Source organism: Brachionichthys hirsutus, chromosome 17 (assembly GCF_040956055.1).
Source record: "Brachionichthys hirsutus isolate HB-005 chromosome 17, CSIRO-AGI_Bhir_v1, whole genome shotgun sequence".
Lineage (NCBI taxonomy): Eukaryota > Metazoa > Chordata > Actinopteri > Lophiiformes > Brachionichthyidae > Brachionichthys > Brachionichthys hirsutus.
Window position 1 is genome coordinate 7931777 of NC_090913.1, and position 15826 is coordinate 7947602.

The 15826-nt window shown below is 39.1% G+C and overlaps 1 protein-coding gene across 1 annotated transcript in view; it reads left to right on the plus strand.

The window, feature by feature from the left end:
* The window catches only part of LOC137906594 (zeta-sarcoglycan-like), a 78719-nt gene that overhangs the window by 34385 nt on the left and 28508 nt on the right, over positions 1-15826 (plus strand). Inside the window, exons 3-5 of the mRNA XM_068750880.1 lie at positions 83-170; positions 13749-13871; positions 15379-15451. Of these exons, the coding sequence (XP_068606981.1) occupies positions 83-170; positions 13749-13871; positions 15379-15451 (284 nt within the window). The remainder of the gene's footprint in view (positions 1-82; positions 171-13748; positions 13872-15378; positions 15452-15826) is intronic.

The following is a 15826-nucleotide window of genomic DNA, read 5'->3' on the forward strand; positions in this document are numbered from 1 at the left end:
GTGAATATGGAAATAAAGCTAGATGTATTTGTTGGTGAGAGCGTGAGAATATATTCAATCTGCATCATTCCTCTCTTCTCAGGACAGTCCATTGATCCTTCAGTCGGACAGAAATGTGACTGTCAATGCCAGGAACGATCAGGGACATCTGACCGGTCAGCTGACCGTGGGTAAGATGCATACACCATACGGTGATTTGTCCACTTACTGCATTGATCCTTTCAATCTTGATCACTTCTCAAAGGCAGGCAGTTTTATTGCTTTGTTTTTGCTTGGATTCCTAAATTCATTGTACCGCCTAAGTATTGTCTATTTCCATTAGAGTATCTCACTGAGGCTGACAGCCTTACTCTCTCTTTTGTCTCGACTAAATTATTTTTTCCCCAAAATTCTTATTGGATTTGTAAGTGCCCAGTGTTCAATGGAAGCCGTCATTTTAGAAGACCTATATTTTTTGACATATTTATGGGACTCAAAAACCTAATTCAGTCTCAGAACATGGATAAAATTTGATACTTTGAAATGTGCATGTGGAAATCGTCAGCGAATATTAACTGGTGAGAATATGTGTACTTTCTTGTTCGGCTTTATTACATTTTTATCGTGTTTCACGCCATGGTTCATGGAAAGAGAGGAAAAGTTTCAATTTACTTCTTTAATTAAGCACAACACAACAGTCAGGAACAAATACAATAAATAAGTCAAGAAAGAGGCGTCCAAGATAATAAAGGTCAAAGATCAAAACAGATTTGGGATCTGCATAGCTTGAGTGTCTGGGCTTAGTCTGTTTCAGTTATCAAACAATCAGCAGCCTGCCCTGCACCTCGTACACATATATGTACAACGTACCGGAAGAAATGAAGACTAAGAGTAATTCAGTAGCACGTTTAGATACTCCGTTTTCACGACCTCTAAAGAGTACCTTCTGTCATTTGGATTAAATTTAGAAATAAACTCTCTCAGAAAAAACAAAGAAATAAACATACTTAGTACTCAACCCTGGAGGAATAACGCAACAATTGTACCATGAGCAGATCCACCATCGCATTCAGAGTAGCAGCTTAGTAACATGAGAAGAGACCAGCAACGGGAGCTGCGGTTGTACTTAAACATGTTGTTTTTCATATTATCTACTTCATCAGTGACAAAAAGCAAAAGCAATTAAATGCATCATTCGGGCATCAAATGTGTTATCATTTAGCAGCTATGACATTAAAACCCACTAATGAGAAAGTTATCTTGATTCAAGGTACATTAAACCTTTTCTGTTTGTTACAATGCCTTAGGGTATTTTCAGTATTTTCTATAAATGTATACATTTAGATCTCACCTGTCCTTTAAATGTTACTCTCGGATGCAGTGTCTGTGATGGGTTGCAGATTAATATAGCTGATTCAGTGTGTCTGTGTTGTTTGTTCAAAGTAATTTGTGCCACCTTCCAAGCGTTTCTCATTTTAAAGCACTACTGGCCAGGCTGCTAGCAAATACAAACAAAGGATTTATTTGGATTGTATTTTTAAAAATTATCTTTAGGTAGAAATTCTGTCACTAGTGGCTATGGGAAGCTGGGATAAGTTGAAGTCTCATTTATTTCATGGTGCACCTGCGATTCCCTGAGGCCTCCTTTCACGGTGAGCATCACGGCATGTCCATTCTTTGGTTGTCAGATGGTCTGTCATATGTCATTAGAGTGTCAAGCTTCAGCAGTACATTTGTCAGGCAATGATCTTTTGATTTTTAGAAGAATTGTTAACTCAGCTCGGTATAACTGTACTGGGTGCCAGTAAAACCAGTAAAATGAGAAAGATTGACAGTGAGTGCTTTGGTGGTGGAGCGGAAAAAAATAATACTGGTTGATGTAGTTTTCCTTTCCAGTCCTAATTTCAGGTTTGGGTGGGGATAGTGGTTTGGGAATGAGGTGAGAATGAAAAGCCATTCAGTTAGTAGGTTAGGAACTCACTGGCAAAATGGCCTTATAGCAATCAGCCCTCAGATAAAATATACATACATATATATAGATGTATATGGACCCTCTACTTTGCTGGAGTTGTGCCAGGTGAGAGGCAGAGGACTGGTGTGGGATTACTCAAAGCCCGCTGGCGCTCTGCTTATGTCATTATACCGGTCCGTGGTGATGAAGAGCGAAATGAGCCACAAAGCGAAGGGCTTCCTTTACAGCCTTGTCTATGTTCCGACCCACACCTCTGGTCACGAGCGCTGGACAATGACCACTGAGAAAGTGGCTGTAGATGCCTGTAGTTGACCAGCGCCATATCCTTTTTTACTTGCACATGCATTGTTTCCCTCGCTGACATGCATCGTGTTTGAAGTCCTTGACAGCTCACCTCCTGCTGTTAAATCCCCTTAAAGCTGTACTCCTCACCAAGAGAAGCACTTTAGTGCTCACTCGTGTCTGTGGGAGTTGGTGCCTCTGTGTCGATCTTGCAGTCAGCAGAAACCAGACATCCAGCTAACCTACTGCAGCGGACTAGGATGGTAGAGGATGAAGCGTGTTTAATGACCTAAGTCGTAGAATTGCTCAATTTATACCGACATAAATTTTTAATTGTGCTTCTGATATCCTCTATCTGTAACTGTCATGCATACCGAACATATAAACTGTGTCTCATATATTCATATAGATACCTTGCATTTGGACTAAGATTCCACAGATATGTGGAACTCTGACAGGCACATCATTGTAGTGATTATTTTAGGTCACGTTGTGTGTACAAACACACACACACACAGGACTGCTATCCTCCGGTATGCCCCAGTATCAGGTTCTGCCTCTGGTCTGCCTCCCAGTCACCTCCGAATCATCCTAGCCCACGGCCATCCTCCCCTCAGCTGGACAGGAATGAGCTGCTTTCCCTGAACATGTTTCCCCGAGCAGTGAAACAATCCGATGAGAAGGGGGGAAAGGGTAAGGCAGCTGAAAATAGCAGCTCCACCTCTGTAGAGTGGGAGAATGCTGAAAAGGCACAGCTGGAGAGGTGGTTTGACGAAAGGAGGAGGATGCAGAGAAGCCTTTGGTGTTGGGCGCAAATGAAGAACAGAGATGTGCCACTGATAACTAGATTTTTCATCTGCAGCTGACTGAGTAGCAGACGTGCCCAAAGGGGTGACTGCACATCGTTGGACAACTAGGAGGCCATTATACTGGATAGATGAAAAACAGGAGTGCTTGATAACTTTGAGGAAGAGCTAGTGGGCAGCTGAGATAATGGGATCACATGGATCACCAAGATGTTATCCCTTCTAGGCTATGCAAGGGCCCAGCTTTCATAGATACAAATATGTTTGTTGCTTTTTGTGCATGTGCCTGATCGCAAAGAGACAAAGAATCTGAGCCAATCACATACCGTAACCTACTTTGCAGAGATAATGTTGTCTTTATACACACTGGATGCTAAAATCCACTTCCTGTGGATGTATCATTGGAGCCTAAGCACAAGGGACTAACAAGAAATTAGTACGAAAAAAGTGGATTGTATTTTGAACTGTATTTGAAGTGAAGGAGTCGTTATGTAGTACCAACATCTTGCTACATGATTGAGAATTATAAGACATAAAACAGGAGAAATACACTCATGCACGCGCATACACTTAGCTCGTGTCCTACCTTTAGACAGAGATATGGCTACATGTGTCGGCCTTGGGCTCTTCTTCTCAGTTTTATTGCCCTCTGTTGTTCATCCCCCATCGCCGTCAGCTCATTAATGTGAGAGAGAACCTGTCATCTTTGTCTTCTGATGGTCGACCATAAATACGTGATGTCCAAGGTTTGTATCTGTACCCTCTGAACCCCCCCCCCCCCCTCCCTCCCTTGGTGATGATGGCTCAGCATGCGGGGAAGTGAAATGGTGTTGAAATAGTAGTAGGATAATCATCTTGAGATTTTTCTCAGAGGCTACGGAAATATTATAAAATGTAAAATACTAATACAGTAGAAGACGAGGGTATCTACAGACCATAAACCTGTACCATGAAAAGATACGCTTAGTGCTTAACTCGGCTCATAACCTTTGCGGACAAATTAGCTTTTTGGGTGTTCTCCTCCCAGATAACTCTTTCTCTGACAAATATGTCAAAAAAATATATCAGTCATTTATTTACTTAAATGAACATGAACATTGTGCTGAGACACTTTTTTCTAACTGTAATACAAAAATGATTGCAACAGATGAGAGTGGAAAACCTGCAACTACAGAGCAAGTCAGACTTTCTGCAAATAGTGTCGGTTGTTGTTTCTTTTAAACCTGTGACACGAGAAAGAAACAACTCACACGGTGTGTGGGCGTGCGTGTGTGTGAAACACTCATACAGTACCTGTAAAACCTTTCCACTTAAAAACTAATATTTAAAGTTCATCATCTCATCTCTTCGGCATTTTTCATTCATTATTCTACACACTCGTATACTTCCCCCACAGCTTGCCCTTTTCTTTCTCTTTGCTCTGTGCCCCGTTTCTTATCACCGCCTCCTCTGTTCTGTTGTCAGTTTTACCTTTCACTCTCCCCCTTTTTAATCATGCAGGGACCTCATCTCTTATTAAAGCAGTGAATTCCCCACTGACCCTGTTAACTTTTTCTTAACCCTTCTTTACATTTATCACTTCATTATCTTTGCCCTCTTACATTAATTATGTTCCATTTTATCTGTGTGTAATCACTCACCTCAATTCTCCGTTGTCCAGCTGATGTATCTAAAAAAAAAAAACGAATTACCAAAGCTCCACAACTATGGAACTGAAAGGGAAAACCTTCAAGTGGGGTGAACTTCACAGAGAAAGTCAAATACTAGCATGTGCTGATGTGTGTGGATACGTGCATTAATAACTGTAATGTAAGAATATAAAGTCTTATCTTGGTTTCTATTCCTCAGTCTTATAAACATGGTGGTTAAACTCTTGAATGTTGGTTGAAATTATTTTCTGATCCGTGTGCAGAGTGAGCACTCGCAAAGCCTTGCATGAAATTCAATTGTTTCATTACGCACAGTCTAATTAGGAATATACAGCTTAACAAATCCCCCCTCTGAGGAGCGAATGATATACATAACAATCATTTTCTGCAGTGATCACATTTTCAGCTCGAGTGTGATCTTTCTGGCTTGATTTGGCTGGCTGAGAAGCACAGAGATGCTAAGAAGTCTAATTTTACTCCCTTATCAATCAGTGAAGTTTCTTACAACACGTCTTCCTCATTTAATACTGCCTCTCTCTGATCAAATCAATGGTTCTAATGAGGCAATTAAAAATATATAGAGCTGAGCATTAACAAAGTTGAATACACTTAAGGGGCCATCAAGGGCTCAATAAAGGCATGGATTTATTGATATTGTTCTCGTTTATCCTTATGATGGCACTTTAATTAAGCAAAGGCTAATTGCCTGCATACTGTTGTGGCTACAATATGGAAAATGTTTTCATTCCTTGTTCATATGTGTGGGTATGTTTGCCGAACGGAATGGATTTAATGGACTATATAAATCATCCTTCTGCATCAGTGAACTTTATACTGTTTACTGGTGGCTGGACACAATAATAAAATGACATTTATATTATGTCAAGCATGAGATCACTCTCTGTGCCTCTGGTGTTGAAGCAATATACAGTAAAATATTTTAGTAATAAGTTATTTTTATTTTACTGTGGTTGAGGCCACTTCTGCTGAGAGTCACAATGATATCTCACATGCTCTGCAATCCTCATTGCCCAGCCTGTTTTCATACTTAACACGATGTAATCATGAACCAATGCATTAAATAAAAACATTATTATTATTTCCTTTTTTTTATTATGAGGCATTCTTTCATTTTGTCTCACATTGACTGCTGCATCATATCATGATTAGCTTTTTCTATGTTGTAAAAGCTACAAGATTATTTTCCTCTTTATGGATCTACAGCAGTGACCAACAGCCGTCTGCTATTTCCTGTGTTTTACCTAATAACATTAAAATAAAATGAAAATAAAAATAAAAATAAGAGCTGCAGTAAAATTTAAGTCAAGTGAGAAAACTGTCATATTCAGGCAATAAAGGTGATTTAACCCAAGTATGGAATTTGTATTGCAAGGACAGCAGAAAATGACGCTACCATTAAGCGACAATGTACAATTCACAATCACCTTGTAAAGAATGGAAAAGTTGTTTTATTATACCATCTCTACTGATAATGGTAATTCTTACATTTGAAACCATCCAACCACAAAATGCTCAATTCAATTTTCCCCAGAGGCAAATCAAAAGTGCTGTTGGTAAGGACGCCTCGTGTATAATAAGATGATATATTTAAGCTTGATAACCAAAAGGAAGTTTAGAACCAATAATAATCCAAGCTGATAAAAGTATTCTTTGGGATACGTATTATGTCTAACAGCGTTTTTTTTTCTCTTTCTGCATTATCTAAACATGAATAATGCAGAATGCATCATAAAAAGGTCACAAGGACTAAGCAATAACTCAATATTCCTTAAGGTATATATATTTCTCTTTGAAATGCATTTTTTTTTGACTGTGTCCAAATCAAATGCAAGGACAAAATGGCCAAACACTCCTCTATACTTGTGTTAAATGTTGAACACGATGGTCACTTGGGCACTTTTGCCACATTATTTTACTTGGCAGATTTTAGGCAGTAAAGTAGCACAATGTTCCAGGAGGACACTCAGTAACTGCAAATGATAGAATGTGCTAAATAGATCTTGTGCAGGTACAAGGACAATATGCACAGGCTCTTATGTCAGATGTATTGTATGCTTTCCAAAAATAATTTAATGTGAGCACCAAGCTGCATAAAAGCCGGGACTATAACTTGGCACTATGCTTTTATTGCAAATATAAAAGGTCATTTAATAAAATGTCTGTTAAAGATCACCAACACAATTAAATGCAAGATTGTTATCTTTTTGCATCTTGCGTTGACTTCAGGATATTAATGTGATTAACAGAGGCATGTAAGTCACTTGAAAGGCACATTTGACAGATAAATCCAAGACCAAATCCATGCCAGACTGCCTTCTCTGTATGTGAATCAGGAACTTTAGGCTGTTTTAAATTTTCCTAGGCCATATAATGAATATGCAGTAAGTAGGACATCATTGAATCTTGGACTGGGACTTACATGTGAGTTTCAAAGACAAGAAGACCATCTCTTAACATGCATGGGGCGTTATGCTGCCCCATTACCGACATGCCAGTCAGCTCCTTGCAACTTGTGAAAGCTACCTTGTCTCTAATTAGTAAAATTGGCATGACATTGTCTGAAATACTTTTGTGTGCTGTCATAAAGCATTGCATGCTATTCAACATTGCCTGCATTAAGTCATTTCCACTATGAATATCAATGAATCGCTCCCTCCCACCTGTGCAGTTTCAAAGTTAAGAAATTGCTTGGTGATGCAGTTTCTTCTTTTTTAGCCCTCTAATCCCATTCAGGTCTTTTTCCTCATTTATCATTATTAGTTTCTTTTGAGAGACATCTTGAAGATATTAAAGGTGTATTGGGGCACAGCAGAGGTCCTGTCCATCTCTTTGACTCGTAGAAACAATGAAAAACAAACATAAAATGACTCTATATCTTTTACAGTCTCCAGAAGCTTATAAATACCATTTGCATATATTTTATTAAAGTCAAGTTAGCATCGTCAATGCAGCTTCAGCTAAAAGTGTTAACCCATGCTGTCTCTGAAGCGATTGTAAGCACTCAATCATTGGTGCATACGTAACAGGATGACATCAACAAGAATTCCTGATTGCCTCTGTATCGATCCGGCATCTAGCAAATAAAAGGCTAATGTTGGCATGACTGATATTTAATCTTGGATTTCAAGTTTTACTTTTGCTTTGGTGTTATTTCCAAAGGAATACAGAGAAGCATTTTACACAACATTTAGTTCAATATTCTTACATTTCCTGTGCCTTTCATTATGCGATTTGCACAAATTCCCCTTCAAGAATGTTTCCTCTTGCAGAACACACAGAAGAGCCCATTGGGCTTTTTGATATTCATTGAATTTGACAATCAAGACATGTGGAGAACTGACAAGCATATCAGCCTGACCTGCTCTGTGGAATGCTCATCTTAATCCACTGATAAGCCTTTCCATGTTTAAATTGCTAATCATAAAGTTTAGTGAGTGAAATCCAGTCAACACTTTCTCTGGAAGGTTTGTTTTTCCTTGTGAAATGTCCGATAGTGCCGTTTATAGTCCTTTGTTCTTTGTACTAACTGTTAGTGGTTAAACACAGATCACACATCAAAAACACTATTTTTGCTTGTCCATCTGGATAAAGGGGTAGATTGAGGGGTTTTCTCGCTCTCTTTTTTCCAATATGTGATAAAGCTCTAATCATAAAAAAAAAAAAAGTAATGAAGCAATTTCCATTAAACTCTGTGGAAGGGTGGGGCACAAATCAGGAACAAACCCATCACATGTCAATCCAATTAATGAATTAATCCTGTAATTTATGAATAACTTTCCATAGTATAGCAAGTTTTGGAAACTTGGTAGAGGTTTAGGGCAGAGGTTGCATGCTGTTATCAGATATGTGTCATATTGTGGCAGTATGTGCCTTGCATCATGCCATACATTGTGTATTTGCAGTTGGATGATATTTGGAGCAGAGCCAATCCAAGGCTTCATGCCAATAGAACTTGAGGGAGGGTTAGCTGTTCGTGTTGACAAAAATGCTAAAAAGACTGATAGCCAACTTTATTTTCAAATAAACAAACAAATCTTCTCTTTCCTGAAGTCTCATCCTGTGCGTGTGTTTCACAGACAGAAATGCTTTTTAGAGCTATTGGATCGCCGGCTATAACTGTGTGTTGGTAAGAACAGCTGGGCACTGCCATCAAGGCACCTCCACCCATAGTTGCATCTTTACATTTGATAATCTGACTGATGATTAACTCCTGCTTATAGCACTGAATAAATCTTGACATCCATCGCTCACAAGAACAAATGTGCATCTACACAGAATGTAAATAAACTGACTAACTGTTTTTGTTTTACTCGTAATGTCCCTTTCGGCCAACAATAAAAGCTGCAGAAAGTTTATTCAAGAGAGTCATACCTCAGGAAAACAGGGGGTATACTTAAAAGTCATACAAGATGAATAATGGCTTTGCCAATGGCCAAAGCCCAACCATGTATTAAACACGAGAAACTAAAGCTTTGGTTGCATGACCCAATGTTTTACTGAACAACCCTAAGGCTGTTTTAAACTAAACAACTAAATATGATGGACTCCACATATCTAAAGGACAAAAATGGCCTAATTGTAGAAGTGTGTCTTGGCTGGAGAACGTATTAGCATTTACAAATGCAAATATTCATGGGGAGGGGCATATGCAACATCTCAGAAACAGACAGAGGACAAATAATTAACATGAACATTATTTACAGTGTGTAGTGGAGTGCAAGAGTGGGATGCAAAGAAAAGAAAGATGAGGCTGATGGGAATCACGATGCATATAAGAGCTGGTTTTAATTAAAAACTAATCTTCACCTGTTTGGCAAACTCAAGCATTCATGCAACTATTACTTATCCCCACTCTCCATTGCATCCCAAATCCCTTTGCAGCGTCTTCTTGTGCCATATCCAATCAGTTCTAGAAGTCTTATTTTAAAACATTTACCGGTAATTAAAAATCTAAGGAGGAAACATTTTAATATATAATGTATGTCATCTTTGCTTTAATGTGCAGTCATTTAAATTGCATTTAGAATTCCATTGAAATATGTTTACGGTCTAATAAGTTCTTGAAATTGTGTTCATTGAAAGTTAAAAGTTAAAATGAACGTTACTGAACACACACAAATGTATACAAAAAACAACCTTCGTGGTTTTGTTAACTTGCCCTGCCTCTGGCAGCTAACGCTGTTGGATATTTCAAGTCTCAGCTTCTAAACTGTTGTTAATATTTTTATTTATTTATTTTTAGAATGGCTCTGCTGTTTCACTCAGGTTCAGTCCCAACAGTAAAAGGCTGTAATATCAAATTCCTTCTGTGCTCTTTGCATCTGTAAAAGATTCATCCAAAGCCATATTTCTGGCCAAGGATGAAAGTTCCTTGTTCAGTCTCTGATAAGCTCTGCTTTGATTTCCACTGGAAAATATCTGAAGAAAATGTTCATCTTTTTGGCTTGTAAATGATTCACTTTGTTTAAAAGTTAGCGATCAATGGGTAGCATAGCTCTTCCACTAAACACAGCTGGCTGCATCTGGAAACCGCTGATCACAGCAGTGAGACACAATCGGATCAGGTTGTGGCCATAAAATTAAATAAAAATTGAGCCCAAAGATAGGATAAAGCTCTGCAGCACTGAAGTGAACCGCAGTTGGGCCGTAAATGTGTGTTGCTTCCTGGCTATGATGACCTTGTTCGCTTTATGCAAAGTCATCTGACCCACTGCTAATGCAAAATTATTGATTTCAGCTTCTTAAATGTCCTTTTTGCTACTCGTTGTCCAGAGTATTTTCTACTACTGTAACCAGAAGGCCTTTGTCTCACACCTACTGAACAATAGGCAAGACACTGAGCATGTAGTGTCTGTAGACTGATACCGAACCAAACACTCTGCTTTAGCCGCAAAAATAAATGAATATAAAACGCCTTTTTTGTCTGCAGTTACGCTCATTGCCCATCAGACTAGAGTCACATGCATGAGATTTAAAAACATCCAGACATGATGCAGCATTCTAGAATTCTCCTTATTTCTTTCGGTGGCATCTCACATCAGCCAGATTGTTTAGAAGCATTGCTATTAGTGAGAGCTCCTGCTGAGGGAGGCACTTGTGACAACAGAAGGATCCTGTCAGGAAGTGATTATTTAAGCCAGTGCATGAATTAACTTGTCTACCTAACAAGAACTCATGTTGTTATTGGTGACAGCAAAATCACTTTGAGGTAATCAGTGGGAGACACAATTGCAGGAGTATATTAATTGACCAAAAGGACCTCATTTAAAATGGATTACTTGCACATTGCTAACAAGATGAACAACAACAACAACAACAACAACAAGGTACTAGATATTAGACAGAACATCTCTGGTATATTTGCAAGCTAAAATGTATCAATCGATCACAATCTGACATTTAACACAAAGAAAATATGTAATTTCAAAGCATCGACATTGAATTTAGTTTGATGCAATGAGTTGTGTATTTATTCGACTGTATTACCCTGTATTATATGAGCAGGTGCTGAGGATTAGCAGGTGAGGTGACTAAGTGATGATGATATATCTTTTGGGGATGATCTTTAATACCTTTGTCTGCTTCTGTGGAAAAACTCGGAAAACAGCCATTAAAGTAAACGCAAGCCTTTGCTTCATTGTGTAATTGCTTTGTCTGATGCTGCTGATCTGCTATGAAAGGCACATGACAGACGTTTTCTGAAGTTTGTCTTACATCTGGTAGCATGAAGGGGGGAGTGCTGTTGCCTCACAGCAAGAAGGTCGAATCCACCTGAAAGTCATTCGACTTCCTTCCATCACATAAAACCTGCAATATAGGTGAACTGGTAACGCTAAATTGCCCGTAGGTGTGAATGTGATTGTGAATGGTTGTTTGTCTTTCCATGTGGCTCCTGACTTGTCCCAGGGTCCACCCTGCCCCCGACCCACACACAGCTGGGATGGACACCAGTCGTTATAGAAAATAAAGCTGCTGCTGCTGCTGCTTCCAAGTCTCTTGCAGATAAGACAGGACCAAAAATTCTAACCTTTCTAAATGTGCTGATCAGCACCCACGCTGAAAATAGTCATGATGTGCTGCATTAGTACAAGAGCTATGCGGACAAACAGGAATGATGTCAGAGACAGTAACTTGCAAGGCAATCTTCATTTTAAACCTGATCCTCTTTCTCTTTATCATTCATTCTCAAATGTCAACCCTCTTTCACTATACTTCTCTCTAAACCCCACCACCACTCCATCTCCAAGACTTTCCATCCAATTGTAACGCACACACACACACATCTTGTATTTGAGTGAGCCTTTTACAACAGAAATGTGGATTGCTGTTTTCCACACAGTTGATGGAGGAGAAAGAAGCTTAAGGGGGAGAGAGAGGCAGGTTAAAGACACTGAGAGACAGATGAGAAGACGAACTTAATCCCACATTGATGGCAACTAATAAAGTTTGATTATTACTGACAAGGCACTTTGGTTTTCTAATTGACACTTGTGATAGCCTGAGAGCACAGACAGTGAAGGAAGAGGACAGGGGGTCTTGGCTTTCGGCTCAGCTGCATTGAAACAGCAGCATATATCTCATTCCAGTTCACAAAATGAATGGAAACATGGTTTGACAAAATGATCTAAAGACAAGCTGGCATCAGTTTTATTTGAAAGACAACAACACCACATCTAGTTTTAATTATTTGAAATATTTGGGAACATGTCAATATTTAGTTTGTTGCAGCTATAAAAGGTATGTGATGACATCAGATTCCAAACATCACCCAGTCGAACAGCCTAAAACAACCCTGCATATAGTAGTGGTGGTAAAAAAAATAAAAAAGGATCAGCCACCCTGAAGGAAGAATATTGAATATTGGAAAATGATCATCACAGTTTAGCTTGGAACCAGTGATTTATGGTTTTCAAGTTGTTATTCCAGCTTGTCAAATACTCTTTCTCATAGCCTTGTGCATCTCATCCTCATCTCGAGAGCATGCTTAAAGCCACAAACATGTAAAACTGCATTACTTAACAGCATTTGACAGGATTTTTGGTGCTATGAAGATTATTCTCTTTAATGGTTATTTAAAAATTTCATGAAAGATGCTGTCGGCAGCACGGTGGCCCAGTGGTTAGCGCTGTTGCCTCACAGCCAGAATCCGACTTGTGGCCTTTCTGTGAGGAGTTTGCATGTTCTCCCCGTGTCTGCATGGGTTCTCTGCAGGATCTCCGGCTTCCTCCTACCACCAAAAACATGCAAATTAAGTTAATTGATTACGCTAAATTGTCCATAGGTGTGAATGTGTGTGTGAATGATTGTCTGCCTGTGTGTGGCCCTGCGATGAACTGCTGGCTTGTCCAGGGTGTACCCCGCCTCTCTCCCCTTGACTGCCGAGATTGGCTCCAGCACGACCCGCGACCCGTTAACGGACAAAAGCGGTCAAGAAGATGAAAGAAAGCTGCTGTAGAGTAAAAGCACACTTGTACCCAACTTGTATAAAAAGATCAAACATTAACATTGCTGTTGTGTGTGTTCAAGGCTTGTCTGTTTTTATTTTTTGGATTTGCTTGTAATTATCAGGATCGACTCATCAGAATCAGAATCAGAAGTAGTTTATTGCCATTGTCAGTGAGTGTTCACTGACTAGGAATGTTTCTCGGTGAAGTCGTGCTACATCTAACAGTAATGACAAAAAACAAACACCATACAACTACAGACACATCAGCAGCAGCAGGAGTGGATACACAGATGTGTACTAGCAGCAGTAAACTAGCGTAATCACGCAGTGCAAATGGAACAGTGCAAGTTGTCAGTTATGAAATGTTCAGGAGTCCGGGACAGAGCCCCGATATCTCTGTACTGATATTATACAAGGACCACAGAAAAACTAAATGCAGATATGCTAGAGCCGAGAGTTCAATTCTGTAATATAATAAAGTCTTCCAGCTGGAACAATTCATGCTATATAAACTTTCTGTTCAAGTTTTTTACTCAGTTCACTCCAATCTCTCTCTTTCTCTTTCTCTCTCTCTTTCTCTCCCTCCCTCTCAGGTTCAGACATGGTAGAGGCTCAGTGTCAGCGATTTGAGGTGAAAAGTGCCGATGGGGAGAGAGTTTTATTCTCAACAGACGAAGAGGAGACCAGCATCGGCACAGAGAAGCTCAGAGTCACAGGTGGGAGCTCAAACACAAATCACCAGCAGAGTTTTCTTTTCTTTTTCTGCTTTGAGAGATTTTTCCACTGAGCATATTTTATTGTTTTGTTTATTTTGCCCATGCACAGAAAGCTGCACAAGCGCTCGTGTGCATGGGGTGGTGACCCAACACTCCGTACTGCCAATATCGCACTTTATTTCACTGATACAGATTATGGTATGGAGTCTTGCACCAACAGCAGCAGGAAACTGAGAGACTGCAAGAAAGTTAAAAAAATAGACACAATCCAGAGGCCTGTGCTGCAGTACAATGCAGTATTTATGGTTAGCATGGTTTGAACTGAAAGAAAAAAGCTGAAACTATTAAACACACAGCATTGGAGTGCAGTCAGGTCCTTACAATGATGATGCAGCCTTGTAATAATAAGCAGATAAATTATACTTTCATGTTATTCCAGTGTCCTTTGTATATTTTCCCAGATCATCACAGGTTCAAACCTGATATATACTGTATGTTTTGTTTCCTTATATTCCTTATAATTATATTATATCCAATATTATAATTTGTGCATTGCTTATAAAATGTGCCCCTTGTAAAAATCTGGATTGCTACATCTCTGAATTGTTGCTAAAAGGGTAGTATCAAAATAAAGGTCGAAAAGAGAAAGATCAATTAGAGCTCTGAGTGAAGCCAAGTGAGGATAATGGCAGAGGAAAAAGGCAAAGTAATTTGAGTGAAAAGAGATGAAATATGAAGAACTTCGATGGGGGAAAAGCCATTTGGATAGATATAATACACACCTTACACTTTTCATTAAACTAAGTTTATCTTATTAAATGGAAAAAGAGGAGACCGTTGGAGAGAGAGAGAGAGGTCAGATAAAGTATGCACATTGAATACAACCTTTCACCTCATGCTAAATATTTTCAGGTTTCTTTGTATTTCTGATGAACAATGTCTCCACAACTTGCTGCCCTCTGCAGCAGTGAGAGGTGTACAGCAAGGGCCGCACACCTAAGGGGAACGTTGCGTGTAAGCCTGCTGCTCACGGGGATCAGCCAATCAGTCTGTTTTCATGGCAGCTTGGACAAAGTGGAACCAAAAGGGACACAGTCAGAAGCTGAAGCCAATGTGACTTATGGTTGGCAGAGTTGGAAACACAATTGAACAGTAATCAAAATTAGCAACACAAACACATTCACACAGTTGGAATAAGAAAAAAGGAATAAGAAGAACATGAACAGGAATTTCTATGATATTTTATTTTATTATATAATAATCTACATAATTTCCTTTTGCTTTTATCTCATAAATTCAATAGAAAGGTAAAACAATATTTAATAAATGCTATATAAATTAAATAACTCCAATTTGGTTTATTTATCAGTTCAGAATAACAGGCTCTGTGATGTGCGTTTTAAGTCTCTGCCTTGGTGCCAATAACATATAATAACATTTGTAGGCTTCTATAAAGATGTATGCCTTGTCTTTTCCTCCCTTTCATCCACTCTTTCCATCTCTACAGGGAATGAAGGCGTGGTGTTCAGCCATTCCATAGAAACATCACATGTGAGGGCGGAACCCTTCCAGGACCTTAAGTATGTATTCTGAATAGTTTATGTAGTATACAATGCTGTATATGTTTGTATCAGACAAGCAGTTCCATGTTAATAATTCCCCTTGCAGTTAATAATTTAATTGGTAAAATATTCACAAAGTGTATGTTCTTGTAAATAATTGCCAAAATAGAGAAATGCGTTACGTAAAAGTTTAAGCTACTGAGTTGGCAGACTCCCCCATTCTGTGGCGCAGTGCTCTCCTCAGGTATAATCAGCTCACTGCACTAAGCAGCGCTTTCTTGATTGGCAGTCTGACAGGTCTGACAGATGGAAAAAAAAGCCCCCAGGGCTGTAGTGTATCAGGGTCATGCTTTTACCAAGTGGTTCCTTCCACTGTTACATGTTGAACAAATG